General features: G+C 34.0%; 2 protein-coding genes across 2 annotated transcripts in view; both read right to left on the bottom strand.

Annotated features, from left to right (window-relative positions):
- LOC137404471 (uncharacterized) overlaps window positions 1-19,462 on the bottom strand; it is a 144,295-nt gene that overhangs the window by 51,478 nt on the left and 73,355 nt on the right. The window lies entirely within an intron of this gene.
- LOC137404473 (target of rapamycin complex 2 subunit MAPKAP1-like) lies at window positions 976-13,110 on the bottom strand. Its single transcript, XM_068090694.1, has 16 exons — window positions 12,767-13,110; window positions 12,463-12,530; window positions 11,983-12,099; window positions 11,072-11,214; window positions 9,834-9,997; window positions 9,381-9,462; window positions 8,931-9,121; window positions 8,602-8,695; window positions 7,907-8,033; window positions 5,633-5,821; window positions 4,172-4,335; window positions 3,615-3,729; window positions 3,231-3,446; window positions 2,339-2,503; window positions 1,559-1,671; window positions 976-1,306 (listed from the first exon to the last, which is right to left on the bottom strand). Exons 1-11 carry the CDS (start codon window positions 12,913-12,915, stop codon window positions 4,196-4,198), a joined length of 1,464 nt encoding a protein of 487 aa, XP_067946795.1. The 5' UTR covers window positions 12,916-13,110; the 3' UTR covers window positions 976-1,306; window positions 1,559-1,671; window positions 2,339-2,503; window positions 3,231-3,446; window positions 3,615-3,729; window positions 4,172-4,195.

Below are 19,462 nucleotides of genomic sequence, written 5' to 3'. Positions count from 1 at the left end.
TTATAAACAAGTAGATACTAACCATTATTGCATTAGTACAACTTGGTGAGCCTAAAATACTTTTTAAAATTAGTAAATGCAGAATGTATTGCCTACTGTCTATGTAGAATGTACAGCCTATTGCAATGCTTACATTACGTCAGGCTTGATGCAATGATTTGTGTTAGAGATTCACTTGCGTTTTGAATTTGAATAAACTGAGTGTTCGATAAACATACCATAGTAAACTGTATGACAAGCAAAATATCATATAAACTACATAAAAAAATTCAGCACTGCACGTGTAGACCTTAAATTAATTTAGAAATGCAGTTTCAATCTGATACTATAGAGACCTATCTACTGCGCACGATCGAAAAAGCCGAATAGAAAAATGTATCGACCTTAGTCTAGCTTAGTTTTATTTATCAAAACGGGCTTATTCAAACTTTTAAAAATCTTAAGATTTTGGGTTACGGTAAATAAAAAGCATCAACCGGAATCACTAAAAATGATTTAAATAGTGACTTCCTGTGATAACATGACAAGTGTGACAACTCCTCAATACTTACATCCTCCATTTGTGATTATCTCATGGTCCTATTAAAACATAATATACAAGCATAATACACATAATATACCGGGTCTAAATGAAAAGCCATGTAAGTGGTTGAATTCCTGAGTTTTAAATAAACACTAAGTTAGCCTATCTTTTAAATTTGATCATTTTCCGGGACAAGATTTTCACTGGCACAAGCCTAGGTATTCTGTTATGTATTGACTAGTTGCCTAATAGAATCTTGTGTATTCAAGCGTTACAGATTGTAGATAATGAGTCTAATCTTTATCATAAATCAGTTCAGTAGTAATCGTTTGTGATTAGCATAAATTTGTTGAATTATAATTTTGTTGAACTTTCAATTGAAACTATCTGTACATTCTCATAGACAAAAAAACATACCGTATTGTCAAATCACTGAATCAATGCAGATTCAAGTGAAACTTTATTGAATGGTTGATACCAGTCATTCGGTTATAATATTAAAACATATCATTTACAATATCGTTATGAGCAAGTAAGAACACATTGATATAAACAAGTTGAAAATTGTCTGCTATATACAATAACTCCTGGGCAAAAGCTTGTGATAAGATAGCCAATCAGAAAAGTGTTCTGTTGTCTTTCAGGTGGTGGAGGATTGTGGGCAGGATATAGGTAGAGCTTTTTATTATCAGGTGGTAAGCATATCAGGGTAGGCTGCTGTCTGCTTACTCTTGGATACCTGTTGTTAACCTCTATGCTTTTCGCTCTTTCATTTTTTGCTATCTACAAAGTGAAGGATACTTCAGTGTACCATGTAATAACTACTATTCAATTGAACTTCATCAATCACAAAATTTGCAAAGTTTTCTTATGTTTTATCAAATAATAAAACCTACTTTACAAATCTGTGGTGTGTAAGAAGCTGAGAGAAACACCTCAAAGTATAACAATATTTACTAAGATACTGTTTAGTAAGAGGTGAAAAATGAAAAACGAGAGTTATTGACACTATTATAGCTATTATAAAGGTAGTACCTGCTCCTCAAACAGCCTCTTCACATCCCGATGACAGCTGTGTTTATAGAAAGCTTCCACAAAGGCTCTTATAAAGAAGGAACCGTGAGTATCATGTCTTTCAGTGACATAACCTGTAAATATCAACACAGCAGTAGCTCCATTTATGCACAAGCTGTTACTTGCAGAACAAAAATGTCATTGTATACTCCAAACATGACATAGTTTTAATATATTATGTAATACTTGCTGTGTAAACAGCTCCTATTGGCCACTATGAGATATTCTAGCAAGGGAAGACAAAACATAACACAATAAAACATGTTTCTGAAACATTCATGTCATTCTAATTTGGTAAATAAAATTTTTTATCATTTAATAGAAATATTTGTTACCAGTAGAAACAGAAAGACTTCACATTAGAGATGATTTATATAAACAGACATTAAAATTACAAATTTTTTAGAATTTGTCAATTTAGAACTGAGCAACCCTTCTCAAGCCATAAAAATAGATAACTTGGATGTACACAGGGAATATAAGACAGCCTATACTCTGAATACATACAGCAATACTTGACATGTCTAGTGTCCAGTTCAACTAGACTCTTTAACTGAAGGTCCACAGGCTAGCAGAGTTAAATGATATCAATGCCAATAGATGTCAATGGAAAAAAATTTAGACAGGTGCAGTTTCTATCACCTTCTTTGTGTTACCATGACATTTATAAGGTAAACAATCTCCTACCAATGACCTTCTCATCAATATACCTGCAAAATGATAAATTAGTTTTCAAGTTACCAGAAAAGCTTGAATTCATCATGAAAATGCCCTCAGACGTCACGAAATCAGCCGAGTTAGAGCTTGTAGCCTAAGATTTAGATGTAGAAGGAGTGGCAACAGTTGGAGTTGGGTCTGGAGATTTAGAGGAATGAGGGCTATTTATAAGTGGTAGATCAAAGCCGCCTGCAATAGAGATATTCATATTTTACCAGCAGCTGCATAATTACTCTGTGTTGTGGAGGAAATAAAACTAAGTAATTTAGTTACATTAAGTGGCAATCAGAACTTTTTAATTGATACTAGAGATCATCAGGGGGTTTTGTGAAGTTGCTTTATATCTGTAGAGTTGTCTGCTCTCACTATTCATACAAGTTACCAAGAACTCTTTCAAAACCTATAGACACATTCAAAGCTGATGCAGTCAAGTTATTTACAATTATTAGTTATTAATACTTGTATCATATACTTGTATCACTCTGTTTAAACTCTTAATTTTCCTAAAATATTGGAACCAAATTTTTAAATTGAGTTTGTGGTTTGGATAAGGGTCGTTGGGTTTGTTAATATTTTGTTGGCCTTTTCAGCAGACCTTTTAATGTACTGAAACACTCCAGTAATAATTTGCAGATCAAAGTTTGAGCCATTAATAAATATTTAATATACTTGTGAAAAAATTCATAGTCAATCTGTGAGGTCAATTACTCAGTGAAAAGTGCTTTAATGTTAGAAGTTTTAATCTTATTAAAAGGATTTCATTCTCATCTGTCTAAAGATGTACAATACGCATGATTCTAATATAGTACACAGTAAATTAAGTCTAGTTAAAGCTAATAAAATTTCCATTAAATGGCTAAGCAACAAACGCAACGGAATTAATAATTTTAGTCATGACACCGTCTATAGAACTCACATGGTTGCCAGGTGTATGTTCTTGTCCACTGTTAGCTGCATTAGACTTCCTTACTTGTGCTGCTTCAGTAGGTGTCTGACCTACTGCCCCCCTAACCTTGTGTAAGGAACTGCAGGCTTAGAGACTGACTGTAGAGGGCGCTGCTCTACCAGAGCTAGCCTAGCGAATCCAAACTTTGTCTTGGGTTTCTGGGACATGAGAGACCTCTAACGACAACTAGAGAAATATGAAGGAACTTTAGACTATCTATGGAATGTTATTGCTCATAATCATCTAAGATTTGTTTATCCGTTATTGAAAGCTGTTTATGAACTGTTGTACACTTAACTATAGTGAATGATGAAACTATTGTTAGAGACACTAAGATTAACAACTCAATATTACCTTGAGCAGACAACTCCTGACGCTAATATTCGATGGTAATACTCATCCTAGTGTCACAGTTAACCAACCTTGTGATCCAGAGCAAGAAAATCATCATCCCATTTGCCATCATCTTCTGTCATGCAAAGAGAATACAACTCCAGCTTAGTAGTGAAACTCCTGGTCTTTAGTAGTGACAAACGAAATTAATATGGTTGAGACAGCAATTACACACAACTACAAAAAATTGAAGCCCAGCTGCAAGCTCTAGGTGAACGAACAAAAAAGGAGATAGCAACTCCAACCAGTGTTAAAGTGACACCCAGGTTAGTAGTAACAACCACTCGGTGTACTTGTGACACCAATTATATCAGCACAAATCATTACCAATAAGACTAATAATCGCATTATGTATCTGACATATCCGACATATTAACTATTTAAGTGAGAGTTGTGCTCCCATTGGTCATGCTGAAATGCAACCATTGATGCAACACTAAAGATGTTCCAAACTTTCACTTTGTGTAATGATAGTGATAGAGAGGATGTGACAAAATGTAACCAATCAGTAAACTAACTGAAGCTCAGGTTTCTTCCCTTCTCTAGTGTACTTCCAGCAAGTCAATCCTATTGTCTGCTGCACCGTTGCTGTTGTTATGACAGTTACAGGAAGCAGCTTCTTTGACAACGAAGTATCCTGCATTGTCATATAAATGTCTATGTTCTTTGTGTCCACCTGATTCTACAAATAGACAATAGGCTATTATTAAAAGCAATTAATTCTGATATACAACCTTTCAAATTCATCAACTGATAGAAATAAGGCTATAACTGAAGATCTACCTTTCATTCTGATATACAGCCTATCAAATTCATCAACTGATAGAAATAAGGCTATAACTGAAGATCTACCTTTCATTTTGATATACAGCCTATCAAATTTATCAACTGATAGAATTAAGGCTGTAACTGAAAATTTAACTTTCATTCTGAAATACAGCCTATCAAAGTCAGTTGATGAATTTGATAGGTTAATTAAAGCAATAACGTCTAGACTGCCATAGACTCTCTAGACTGCCATAGACTCCCTAGACTGCCATAGACTCCCTAGACTGCCATAGACTCCCTAGACTGCCATAGACTCCCTAGACTCCCTAAACTCCATAAACTCCCTAGACTGCCATAGACTCCCTAGACTGCCATAGACTCCCTAGACTGCCATAGACTCTCTAGACTGCCACAGACTCTCTAGACTCCCATAGACTCCCTAGACTGCCATAGACTCCCTAGACTGCCATAGACTCCCTAGACTGCCATAGACTCCCTAGACTGCCATAGACTCCCTAGACTGCCATAGACTCCCTAGACTGCCATAGACTCCCTAGACTGCCATAGACTCCCTAGACTGCCATAGACTCCCTAGACTGCCATAGACTACCGAGACTGCCATAAACTCCCTAGACTGTCATAGGCTCCCTAGACTGCCATAGACTCCCTAGACTGCCATAGACTCCCTAGACTGCCATAGACTCCCTAGACTGCCATAGACTCCCTAGACTGCCATAGACTCCCTAGACTGCCATAGACTCCCTAGACTGCCATAGACTAGTTTTACTTTGAAGAATAGACTTTACTGTTTAGAAAAAATGACAAATCGTTGTAAATGACCTTCGAAGATGTGTGCTCCCCATCACCTTGTTATAAAATTAAAATTACTGCAACCATGGTCTATGAAATCAGTGAGATTGATCAGAAAAAGGAGAGAAGTTGTCGATCGATGCAAACCAATAATACTACAGTTACGGTACAGCCCACAAATTAAAATATTCAAGTCAAGCTTTTCCTTTTGGTATGGCCAAAGAGATGAGTTTTGAAAGATCTTAGAAAAGATTAGGCAATTTACATGTTAAAATGTTACATGTAACATTTATGTTACTGTTTTTATAGCGTAAAATCCCTACAGCGTATACAATCCTGGAACGAATTGTTTACATTGTAGAAGCGCCTACTGTATAATAACTGGCGGTTCAGGGACTCACTGAGTTGAACCTGTAGGTTGGAGAATACTCTAGTCACAAGGTTGACAGAGAAAAGCTTGTTTTGTGAAGGATGAGAAACCATAGATGAGTGAAGAGTTTCGGCTTCATCTGTAGTCACTGGGTCAATATCTGGGAACATATTGCTGTCAGATGTGCTGCCAGCATCTATCATGGAAACTGATCTGGGTCCTGAAATGCATGAATGTAATTTAGTCATGGTAGCTTGCCTGACCTATAAAACCTTATGAAATTTTAGAGAGGCTACCTCCCAGTTTTGATCAAGTTAAACATTGCAAGGAATAGCAACTTCATATATGAAAAACAGGATGAACAATGTCAAGAAAGCCAACTTTTTTAATCAAAAACAGTTAAAATATTATATTGTAAAGGGGCAAATTTTTAATCTAGCACAGTCGAGACACAGTAAGGAAAGGCAACTTATCCCCTCTAGAACAATTTAGACATTGTAAGAGGAAACAACTTCTCCAATCAACAACAAGTATTTTACATGTGACACTTATGGTTGCCTTCTTTAGCAGTGCTACATGATAATAATAAAATAACTATTATTTATTATAACCATATAACACTGCTATTATTAGGAATAAATTATTACTTATGATAATTTATTCTTAATAATAATTTATTAGGAATAAATAAGGTGTGGGTCACAAAATTACTACATGAATTAAAGAGTCAACAATTTTATAACGACAGCTTCGTGCCAAAGCTAAAAAGCAAGTCAGAGAAATTGTAAATGCTGCCAAAACTGTTTAGGGATGCTGACCTCGATATGCCAGTGGCTAATGAAATGTGTTTAAACTATTAAGGTGTCTTTCAACGTTGCATAAAAACGCTCGCACAAACGCACTCGAGGTATGATGCCGAGGAGGTAGATCAACCTATCTCTATTGGTAACCATTCACGCTATCATCAATTTAAATGAGCCTACCTTGTAAAAAAACAAGAGAAATACTTTGCGCCATGATTCGAGACAAGTATGAGATGCAAAATTACAAAGATTGAGGAGTAAACGATGAGAAAGTGACAGAATGAACAAAATAAATCACGCTTATTTGTGAATGAAGTTAACTATTTTTAGCACTGATGTGGAGAAAAATAGATTGACTAGCAGTTGTTTAAATTGTGCGGTTCAATAAGCACTGCTCAGTTGTTAAATCTGACAGCAGCACTTTTAGAGTCAGAATTAGTTAGATTGTGCAAAACAAGTCACCCTGTCAGCATTACGATGATCGTTTCAATATAAGTAGTTTTGTGGTTAGTGTGCAGTTAAACCATAACTGCCACGAACAACTTTTATCGTATTTACTAGGTAAATCAGACATGCTGATTCCGATTTTGTAATCAAAATAAAGATTAGGCCACTAATTTTCAGAGTAATAAAGGATTTTTTATAGCGTTTTAATATCGGTCTCGAAAACAACACGATCGGCATAACAAGCTCCGCCCATAAATACTTGACGTAACCTAGCTTTTTAGGAACAGAAATTACGTAGAGATGTTTAGACCGATTTAGAATAATAGAGATGGGTGTTTTAAAATCTATTAATATCTAAATCCAGCTTTACAAATAATATCAGTCTTTTCTGAAAGGTAGATGAGCTATTTAGCATTGCATATTTAAAAAGCGCGATAACAACGCTAGCTCGTGATAAAACCGCGCTTTTTGAGCTCGTTTTTCTCGGTGTCCAGCCCATTTAAACGTCATGTAACAAGCTGCGAGCAATTTTAAATAGTTTATATTCCTTTCATAAAAAACTGAAATTATTTTACAGGCTGGATTTAGATAATAATGGGTTTTAAGAAACCCATCTCTATTATTCTAAATCGGACTAAACTTTCTTAACTTCCGTTTCTGAAAAAGCTAGGTTTCGTCACATATTTATGGGCGGAGCTTGTAATGCCGATTGTGTTGTTTTCGAAACGGATATTGAAACGCTTTAAAAAAGCCTAATTGACTTTGAAGGTTAGTGGACTAATCTTTATTTTGAGTACAAAATCGGAATCAGCGTGTCTGATTTACCTAGTAAATACAATAAAAGTTGTTCGTGACAGTTATGGTTTAACTAGGCACATCCATCGTGTAACCAATCAGTGGGCTAGAAATTTAGTGAGTTTAATGTAAACAATTGTTTTCTGAAAATAGAGTGAGTTGAGTGAACAAAAACCATTAATGCTTGGCTAGAAGACATGAGTGACAAACGCTCCACAACTCACTGGTATGTCTGGTCTTTAGAAGTTCTAATAACTAACCTACAGGGGTGCGAGAACAAGTCATATAGAATTCTCTAGAAGAAGAGTCAGCAATCAGGACATCCTCATCCAACTTCTGATTGAATTCATTTCCGAGTTGAAATTTCTCATTGGCCACTGAGAATAACTGAAAACAAAAAAACTCGATCACCTTATGACCGAAGATGTTGAGTCAAAGATTAAATCCATACTAAGAACAGAGTTTTTTGAGTAGGTAAAGCTATAGAAAGAAAAATTTAGTACCATATGGAATTTCCTGTGTTCATTGCTCACTTCTGCTATCATGACACTAAGATCAGCATGTTGATGCTTGCTAAAAGTGCTTGTGCATAACTCACATTCAACTGGTTAATTCTGTTATCAGCAAGAATATGTTGTTATTTTGAAACAACTCTTCAGTAATTTTAAAATTAAAATTTGACAATAATTTATTGTCAGTTTTCTACATGCCAAACAGTTGAAAGTGGAATTTTATCACCTTGGTAACAACAGCTTGGTCAGGGTAACATCAGCACACTTAAGTTTGGTCCTGTTGATCTGCATTAAAGATTATCTCAGGATTAACACACATTTCATGCATTTTTCAGGTGGTTCAAATTGAAAGCGGTATGGCTATGAACACAGACTTGTACGTAGAATGGGAACTTAACAACAGGTTGGGTATGAAGTACGCCAGCCTGTAGCAGAGCACGTACATTGCGTCTCTTCTGTACGAGCTGCAGAAGCTGTCCAACTGTCACAGTGCTGACATCTACTAGTAACTTGGTAGAGCCATGATCAGGGATGTGTCTGTGGAATAACATGATGTGTGTACTCGCTGGAATCAGCTGCGAAATATCTGGTTTTAGACAAAGCAAATAAATGCTTTCAAACAAATTTCAACAAAAGCTTATAAATTTAGCTTGTATGTACCGTTTAAACTATTCCAAAATCTTGACCAGGTGATCATCATGAAAAGACTACAGTATGGTCTGACAACTCCTGACGCTATTATAGTCTGAGCATGTGTGTATACAGAACTTACATGGTGACCAGCTGAGTGTTCCTGTCTAGTGTGCTAGCTACGTTAGACCTCCTTACTCTAGGTGCAGCTTCGGTAGGTCGCTGGCCCACCTCCCCCAACCTTGTGTAACGAGCTGCAGGCTTGGAAACCGGTTGTGGAGGACGCTGCACTACCAGAGCTAACTTAGCGAATCCAAACTTTGATATTGGTTGCTGGAACAAAAGTCTCACAACAACTAGAGAAATATAAAAGAACTTTAGACTATCAATGGAATCTTATTGTTTATAATTATTTAAGACTCGTTTATCATTTCTCAAATGACTGTTTATAAACTATTGTACATTTAATTATAGTGAATGATGAAACTATTGCTAGCGGAGCTATGATTAGCACTCAATATTGCCCAGAGCAGACAACTCCTGACGCTATTATTCAGTGGGAATACTCATCCCAGTGTCACAATTAACTAACCTTGTGATCCAAAGCAGGAAAATCATCATCCACTTCGCCATCATCTTGTGTCATGTGGAGGGAATACAACTCCAGGTCTTTACTAGTGACAAACGAAATTAATATGGTTGAAGCAGCAATTACACACAACTACAAAAAATTGAAGCCCAGCTGTAAGCTCTAGATGAACAAACAAAAAAGGAGATAGCAACTCCACCTAGTGTTAGAGTGACACCCAGGTTAATAGTAACAAACACTCGGTGTGATTGTAACACCAATTATATCAGTATAAAAGACTAATTGCATTATGTATCAGACAAGGGGATATTAACTATACGAGTGAGAGTTGTGCTCCCATTGGTGATGTTGAAATGCCACCATTTCTGCAACACTAAAGATGTTCCAAGCTTTCACTCTGTATAAGGATAAGTGATAGAGAGGATGTGACAAACTGTAACCAATCAGCAAACTAACTGAAGCTCAGGTTTCCTCCCTTCTCTAGTGTACTTCCAGCAAGTCAATCCTATTGTCTGCTGCACCGTTGCTGTTGTTATGACAGTCACAGGAAGCAGCTTCTTTGACAACGAAGTATCTTGCATTGTCATGTAGATGTCTATGTTCTTTGTGTCCACCTGATTCTACAAATAGACAGTAGGCTATTATTGGAAGCAATTAATTCTGATATACAACCTTTCAAATTCATCAACTGATAGAAATAAGGCTATAACTGAAGATCTACCTTTCATTCTGATATACAGCCTATCAAATTCATCAGCTGATAGAAATAAGGCTATAACTGAAGATCTACCTTTGATTCTGATATACAGCCTATCAAATTCATCAACTGATAGAAATAAGGCTATAACTGAAGATCTACCTTTGATTCTGATATACAGCCTATCAAATTCATCAACTGATAGAAATAAGGCTATAACTGAAGATTTAACTTTCATTCTGAAATACAACCTATCAAAGTCAGTTGATGAATTTGATAGGTTAATTAAAGCAATAACGACTAAACTGCCATAGACTCTCTAGACTGCCATAGACTGCGATAAACTCCCTAGACTGCCATAGACTCTCTAGACTGCCATAGACTCCCTAGACTGCCATAGACTCCCTAGACTGCCATAGACTCCCTAGACTGCCATAGACTCCCTAGACTGCCATAGACTCCCTAGACTGCCATAGACTCCCTAGACTGCCATAGACTCCCTAGACTGCCATAGACTCCCTAGACTGCCATAGACTCCCTAGACTGCCATAGACTCCCTAGACTGCCATAGACTCCCTAGACTGCCATAGACTCCCTAGACTGCCATAGACTCCCTAGACTGCCATAGACTACTAGACTCCCTAGACTCTCTAGACTGCCATAGACTCCCTAGACTGCCATAGACTCCCTAGACTGCCATAGACTCCCTAGACTGCCATAGACTCCCTAGACCACCATAGACTCCCTAGACTGCCATAGACTTCCTATACTCCATAGACTGCCATAGACTCCCTAGACTGCCATAGACTACTAGACTCTCTAGACCGCCATAGACTCCATAGACTGCCATACATTACTTTTTTAACAAATAATCATCTCATTACAAGCACCTGCAGATACAAATGTATTAGCCGCATGACCTCTGCTGATATTAACTCCAAACTATTGCTTTTTCTCTGTATTTTCAACTAAAACTATGCATGAGATTGATATGTACCTCTCCATTATACTTCTTGTACTCGTCAAAAGGATTGTTAGACTCTGCTTCCTTGGTTGACGTCAGAAGTTTTGCGAGATTTGATGTGGGTTTTTGAAGCTTTATTGGTTTTTTTCCAAACAACTGTTCAAGAGTTTCTTCGTCTATGCAAGAATATATAACTCGCATTAATCATATTGATATCTCCATAAAATTATCACAACTGATGCAATGGGCATCCAGTTCATAACGATGCAAATATAAATCTAAACTCAATTTGTGAAACAACTGGTGGCTAGAAAATCTGCAGACAGCAGAGTTGACAGCCAGATACATGCCATGCCAAAAAATGCCCTGTATATTTACATTAATTAATTTATATAAATTAAAAATATTTCATTAATTTTGAAGTTTAATTGATAATATGCTTAAATTTGAACATATAGAAATGTGTCAGTAGAAGCAAATTAGCCATGAGCGTAAATGAATGATATCAAATCATGGTTTCAAATCAACTCGAGTAAAAATGAAGCCAATATTCATATTATATAAATTGTATGTATCAATATTATCATAAAATTATATATAATAAAAAATATATAACATATATATGATATATATTATAATTAATCATATATATGATAAATAATATAATTATATAATATATATTATATATTTTATCTTTAATATATATATTATAGATAATATAATTATATAATATAGAAAATTATAATTTCAAATATTATATAATTATATTGATATAATATATATGAATAATTATATAATTATTTATATTATACAATTATGAAATACATATAATATATAATTACATATATTTATAATTACTTATTTTATAATTATATAGTTATAAAATACATATAATAAACAATTACATATAATATAACATATTGTATAAATACACATATTAAGACCTGCTTCTGTTGAATCATTTTGTCTCCATTTTATGGATTTGATTTTCGCCCTGCTGTTCTTCTCCTGCTTTATCTTTTCAATCCTGTAGGCTGTACTAGAGCGCATTCGCACTCCACCTGTAATGTAACAGAATTATACATGTTAATAATAAGGTTACACAAAACTGGTGCAATCAAGCATATCTTTAAAAAAATTCCTAAAGTTGAAAATGAAGTTTAATTAAAGATGGTCGATATGTGAGACCCATCGATTGGAAGACAACAGTTAATGAAAGCCTGAAACTTTTCCTATTCCCTTTTCTTTTTAAATTTTCAATGTATACAACATGTACTTTACTATAAATTCACAAATTCAAGTGTGACAAAACACACAATTCTTTTAAAGCTAAACACCATACGTAGGCTACACATTGAGTCCTATCATGATCATCACCAACAAATGGAGTTAAGTGTGTAAAAAACATCATATTATCACATTACCAAAGTCCATGTCTGAGAGGATATCTGGAGAAACACTAATTTCATGTTCACTCCCTGAGTGTGAGTTGCTAAAAAGAAAAATCAGACAAAAAACGTGAGTTTCATCCAAACATTTCCATAACTTTTTGAATTTCAAAACTAAGCCACTGATACAGATTGATCCGATAGATAGAATATGAGAACACTAGAATGAATGCAAATGAGTTTGAGTTTAACTCAAAGCAGTCAGATCAATAAAGTGAAGATAGCAGTGAGCGAACAATTTGCAAATGTAAGGGTGAGAACAGACTTGTGTTTAACTGACTTGCTTAACTTTGAGTTGGATCTTTTTCTTTGATCAGCACGGATAAGGTCGGGCTCCACAAGCATTTCGCAAAGACCAGATTCATCACTTGTGATAAAGCAGGTACGAAGGTGTCTTAAAAGGAATTGCGGATCATCAACCGTACTCATTGCGAGTTAAGGCAAGTTGCAGACGTATCTAATATTTCGATATTATTACGAAATTGCAACAACGAAAAGTGTATACACACTGCTAATAATGACTGGCTAAACAAAATTAGTTCATATAGTATGTATAAGTAAGTTGTAAACGTATCTGGATGCTTACAAAACTCGTACACTTCACGGTAAAGTACAGAGATAATCTTCGGGAAACAAATACGAACGTAGTTTAGTTGACTAGCTGACGCGCAACTGAGTTTACTATGCACCAAAGATATCGCGGGCTCTCGGCTTAATTTTCATAAGCCGAATTAAACTAGAACTTCGCTACGACCTGTACAAATATCCGATAACGTGATAGACGTAAAACTCTGAGTGGAACATAGAAAAGTTTAGACAATCGTGTAAACATTTTTTATGTTAAGCCTAACTTCCGGTAGCAGCATGCTTTTAGAAAATTGACATACACTTGCCCCACACTTGCATTGAACTGAATTTCTTTTTACACGTTTTGAAGTTTGTAACCAATGCTGAAAAAAAAGACTGACTGGAGAACTTTTATATCTGTCTAAACTAGCAAAGAAGTCTAAATTCTATCAAGCTGCAGGTAAAATTACTAGAATAGATCAACTTGTATTGTTTAAGCGTACAGCCTGCCTGTACGAGCTGGAGCTTCACATGATGGGAAGAAGTTGATGAAAATTTATGTTAGTCCTGATCAAAACATTAGGTTTGCAGCTTCAATATAAGCAATACAATTTTATGATACATCCCTACTTTGTCCTCTTCAACAGAGTTTCACTTTTTATATATTAATTACCAAGACCCACAGCATATTGATCTTGAGCTAGACGTATATGATTAGTCATTGTTGTACACAAATTGTACAGTAGTAGTAACCTTGGAAATCACCTCAATCATGAGTTTTATAATACTGCAATGATTCAGACGGAGACCCAGGGTTGATTATGAATCTGAGTTTGCTGTTAATGTAGATGATCACACATTACCTTTCAAAATTCAATTCTCATGAACAGTGAAAAAAGGAAGCGGAGTTTAATAATCCATCATGCATGCTCCACCAGCCAAGAAAGTTGTCTTCCAAAAGCGAGTTTCAAAATATTATTAATTTTAACATAGACTTACCTAAATGTTGTGTCAGTTTTTTTTAAAGTCATCATATGCTGCTCTTCTCACTTCCAATCTCACCAAGGAAACAACAATCTACTACTACAGGCCTGCAAAGGTTTACTGCAATGTACCCCTACAAGTTCTACATTTAATTTACACCATGCTGACCTTTTTAAATTAATTTTAATGCCCAGCAGTTGTGCAGCACCTCTTTGAACTAATCGAGGCTCGGGGTTTACTTTTTATCGGTTTCCAAAGACTGACTTCCTACGGAACCAATGGCTGGTGAATATGAAACGTCTCTCCTTTTTTCAACTCTGGTAAAGGGGACAAACTGTGGCAGCTCACTAGCTCAGTAAGTTGTAACATTTTATAAAGAGATAAGTTTAGTACTAAGTAGAAAAGACCACCTATTTAGTGAGTCTTAACAATAACGCTGCTAGTAAAAGTAGAGGCTGTCGCTTAGTGTAAATGAATCTTCTACAAGACTAGGAATTCATAAGTTTGAAGAAAATTTTTGTTTTTGTAAGCAACTCATGTCATCACCCATTGTGCCACTTCAACTGGTTTGTTTGCTGCTGGGTCGGTTACATTTATCATCCGGTAACTTTATGCATATTTTGTTTGTATTTTTTAGATATGCGTTTGTTTTCGGTTTTACTACTACATATGCAAAATATTTGTGATTGGATATTGTACAATGCATTTTTTTTGTAAAATGTAATACTTGCATACTATTTCATGAGTTTGATAGATATACCACCCGCACTAAAAGTTTCATAGTCAAATAAGTAGAAGTTGTCTCGGTTTTTTTATCATACTTTTAAAATTGTGAAATTAACATTTTATCAATTATTAAAATAACGTCTTGGTTGCTATTTCTGCTGCAAATTCGTCAGTGTAGTCAAGGCAATAAGTTGGACACATCTAAAAACATTAAGGTCAAATTAATTCTCAAAATGTTTGCAATTTATTTATTCCAAAAACAGATTTTACCAGTTATTGTAACCAAGTAACCACTGTATTGAAAGGTTCATAATTGTTCTGGAAGGGTTGATACCCAGAGATGAAGCAATAATTGGTGTGCTATATATAATTGACTTATATTTATCTTCCCTGTCTAAAAGCATTGAAATATTATCGAATTGTGTGGATTCCTTCTTGGCATACACCATACGGAGGAGATACTAGTTTCAAACAGCCATCACATGTCAGCTTTTGAAGCTTGTTAAGAGCCATAACCCTCTCATCGATCTTTGTAAGTTCACAGTTAAACCTAATGTCTAGCTCTGTCAACGCTGTGAGATGAAACACAGCCCCAGGTACTTCCTTCAATTCATTTTTCGTGATGTTAAGCTCCTTCAACTGACTCAACTTGCTCAGCCTACATAACAATGGTAGCATATCAATATAAAGTCAAAAAGCAATTAAAATGCAATATATTTTTATAGAGTTATCTGTAGGAGTTTTCTTGAGTGATCTTGGAAAATATATCAGCTAACAAAGTAACATGGCAAGTTTACCAGCAGCCATTATAAAGCTGTTACGACAATTATTCTGTTTGCCAAATATAGTAACAGGCTATTAAAATGCGGTTAAATTTAAACAATTGATAAATGACATGTCATGAAGTTTGACCGTAATTGAACAACATAAAAGGTTACAAGCATTCATGTACTGTAGCAAAACCCACAAAATGTGTTATTAATAGAGTTATAGGTGTGATATTTAATTACCATGATAGTAAATGTGTTATTAATAGAGTTATAGGTGTGATATTTAATTACCATGGTAGTAAATGTGTTATTAATAGAGTTATAGGTGTGATATGTAATTACCATGGTAGTAAATGTGTTATTAATAGAGTTATAGGTGTGATATTTAATTACCATGGTAGTAAATGTGTTTTTATAGAGTTATAGGTGTTATATTTAATTACCATGATAGTAAATGTGTTATTAATAGAGTTAATGGTGTGATATTTAATTACCATGGTAGTAAATGTGTTATTAATAGAGTTATAGGTGTGATGTGATATTTAATTACCATGATAGTAAATGTGTTATTAAAAAAGTTATAGGTGTGATATTTAATTACCATGATAGTAAATGTGTTATTAATAGAGTTATAGGTGTGATATTTAATTACCATGATAGTAAATGTTTTATTAATAGAGTTATAGGTGTGATATTTAATTACCATGGTAGTAAATGTCTTATTAATAGAGTTATAGGTGTGATATTCAATTACCATGGTAGTAAATGTGTTATTAATAGAGTTATAGGTGTGATATTTAATTACCATGATAGTAAATGTGTTATTAATAGAGTTATAGGTGTGATATTTATTTACCATGGTAGTAAATGTGTTATTAATAGAGTTATAGGTGTGATATTTAATTACCACGATAGTAAATGTGTTATTAATAGAGTTATAGGTGTGATGTGATATTTAATTACCATGATAGTAAATGTGTTATTAAAAAAGTTATAGGTGTGATATTTAATTACCATGATAGTAAATGTGTTATTAATAGAGTTATAGGTGTGATATTTAATTACCATGATAGTAAATGTGTTATTAATAGAGTTATAGGTGTGATATTTAATTACCATGATAGTAAATGTGTTATTAATAGAGTTATAGGTGGGATATTTAATTACCATGATAGTAAATGTGTTATTAATAAAGTTATAGGTGTGATATTTAATTACCATGGCAGTAAATGTGTTATTAATAGAGTTATAGGTGTGATATTTAATTACCATGGTAGTAAATGTGTTATTAATAGAGTTATAGGTGTGATATTTAATTACCATGATAGTAAATGTGTTATTAATAGAGTTATAGGTGTGATATTTAATTACCATGATAGTAAATGTGTTATTAATAGAGTTATAGGTGGGATATTTAATTACCATGGCAGTAAATGTGTTATTAATAGAGTTATAGGTGTGATATTTAATTACCATGATAGTAAATGTGTTATTAATAGAGTTATAGGTGTGATATTTAATTACCACGATAGTAAATGTGTTATTAATAGAGTTATAGGTGTGATGTGATATTTAATTACCATGATAGTAAATGTGTTATTAAAAAAGTTATAGGTGTGATATTTAATTACCATGATAGTAAATGTGTTATTAATAGAGTTATAGGTGTGATATTTAATTACCATGATAGTAAATGTGTTATTAATAGAGTTATAGGTGTGATATTTAATTACCATGATAGTAAATGTGTTATTAATAGAGTTATAGGTGGGATATTTAATTACCATGATAGTAAATGTGTTATTAATAGAGTTATAGGTGTGATATTTAATTACCATGGCAGTAAATGTGTTATTAATAGAGTTATAGGTGTGATATTTAATTACCATGATAGTAAATGTGTTATTAATAGAGTTATAGGTGTGATATTTAATTACCATGGTAGTTAATGTGTTATTAATAGAGTTATAGGTGTGATATTTACTTACCATGGTAGTAAATGTGTTATTAATAGAGTTATAGGTATGATATTTAATTACTATGGTAGTAAATGTGTTATTAATAGAGTTATAGGTGTGATATTTAATTACCATGGTAGTAAATGTGTTATTAATAGAGTTATAGGTATGATATTTAATTACCATGGTAGTAAATGTGTTATTAATAGAGTTATAGGTGTGACATTTAATTACCATGGTAGTAAATGTGTTATTAATAGAGTTATAGGTATGATATTTAATTACCATGGTAGTAAATGTGTTATTAATAGAGTTATAGGTGTGATATCTAATTACCATGGTAGTAAATTATTATTCAACATGATTTATAAATATGGTAAAATCTTCAAGATAAACATATCAGTTGAAGCAGTCAACTGTTTAGTAAAATAAAATGCTTTTGAAAGCCATAGCTGGTGAATCTCATCTAACACTGTATAAAAACTATGGCTGAATATTTACCAGTGAAAATATAGAGTAATAACCAATAAAGAGACTTATTGTTACATTGCGTGAAATACATGTGAATTGAGTCTATAATCAGCAATGTATAGATTTAGTGAATTAGGTCTATGAATATACTAGTGATTGTGATATAATAGTGATATACTAAATATCACTATTATATTAATAAAGGTCTCAGTTTACTATGACATACACATCGAACACATATTTTAAACTACCGTGAAACCTCTAATTTAATGCCAAGGCGCTCTATTTTTCAACCCTGCCTCTATGGTGGCGGTCAATTGGAGGTGGCGATCAAATAAAGGTGGTGTTCAATTAGAGGTTTGACGGTAACTTTATTGATATAGTTTTACTCTTTTCATATTTTATTTCAGTTCAGGTTCAAACCTTTTTTTATTTACAAAATTATGTTTTGGCAAACTTTGAATGTCACATATTGGAAACTACTTTGTAACATGAGACAAAGACTTTTTCACAATTCATGTCATGAGTCAGAATAGGTGTAAGTAGAGCTGATCGTAAGTTGTGATTTAATTGTATAATAATTTATTTTACAGATTTTAATATAGAATTGAAAACTATAGTAAACAAATAGAGTTATAACCAATAAAGAGACTTATTATTAGACTATTATTAATTATTGCCTGAAATACATTTGAATTGAGTTTAGGCTTAGCAATGCATAGGTTTAGCGAATTGAGAGTTAATAATAAAGGCTTCAGTTTACTTTAACATAAACATTCAACACATATTTCAAATTAATCTAATTTATATAATTTTTCTCTTTTATATTTTATTTTAGTTCAGCCCTTTTTATTTACTAAATCATGTTTCGACAGACTTTGAATGTCGCATGTTGGAAATTACTTTGTAACTTGAGACAAAGATTTGCTCACATTTCATGTCGTCGAGCCCTGGGGGATGATTGGAGGAGATTGAACCCACTGGGAGTTGAACATGCAACAATTGGGAGCCAAAACAGCCTGGTGCAGCAGAAAAATCGACTTTGCCCAATTAATCTCAACAGTTTTTGCTGTATGACTTTTATATTAAAAAATAACTAGAATCAGTACATAGGTGAAAACAAGTATAATGCAGACTTCCAGTGTACTATGTACTTCTTGTGTAATGATAATACTCAGTCTACTAATGACAGCCATTGTACGAGTATTTGTTAGTGTAACGGTAACACCTTGTGTACTAGTGACACTTAATGTACTGGAGACATCAAGTGTACTAGCAGTTCTCAGTGTAGAAGCCACTACAGGTGTGATATTAACACCATATCTACTAGTGATACCTAATGTACTGGAGACACCACGTTTACTAGCAGTTTCCAGTGTACTATAGCGACTACAGGTGTCATATTAACACCATATCTACTACTGGTACCTAATGTGCTGGAGACATCAAGTGTACTAGCAGTTCTCAGTGTAGAAGCCACTACAGGTGTAATATTAACAC

This window comes from Watersipora subatra, chromosome 9 (assembly GCF_963576615.1).
Source record: "Watersipora subatra chromosome 9, tzWatSuba1.1, whole genome shotgun sequence".
Classification (NCBI taxonomy): Eukaryota; Metazoa; Bryozoa; class Gymnolaemata; order Cheilostomatida; family Watersiporidae; genus Watersipora; species Watersipora subatra.
Note: the sequence above shows the minus strand (reverse complement) of the source record. Positions and strands in the feature narration are given on the sequence as shown.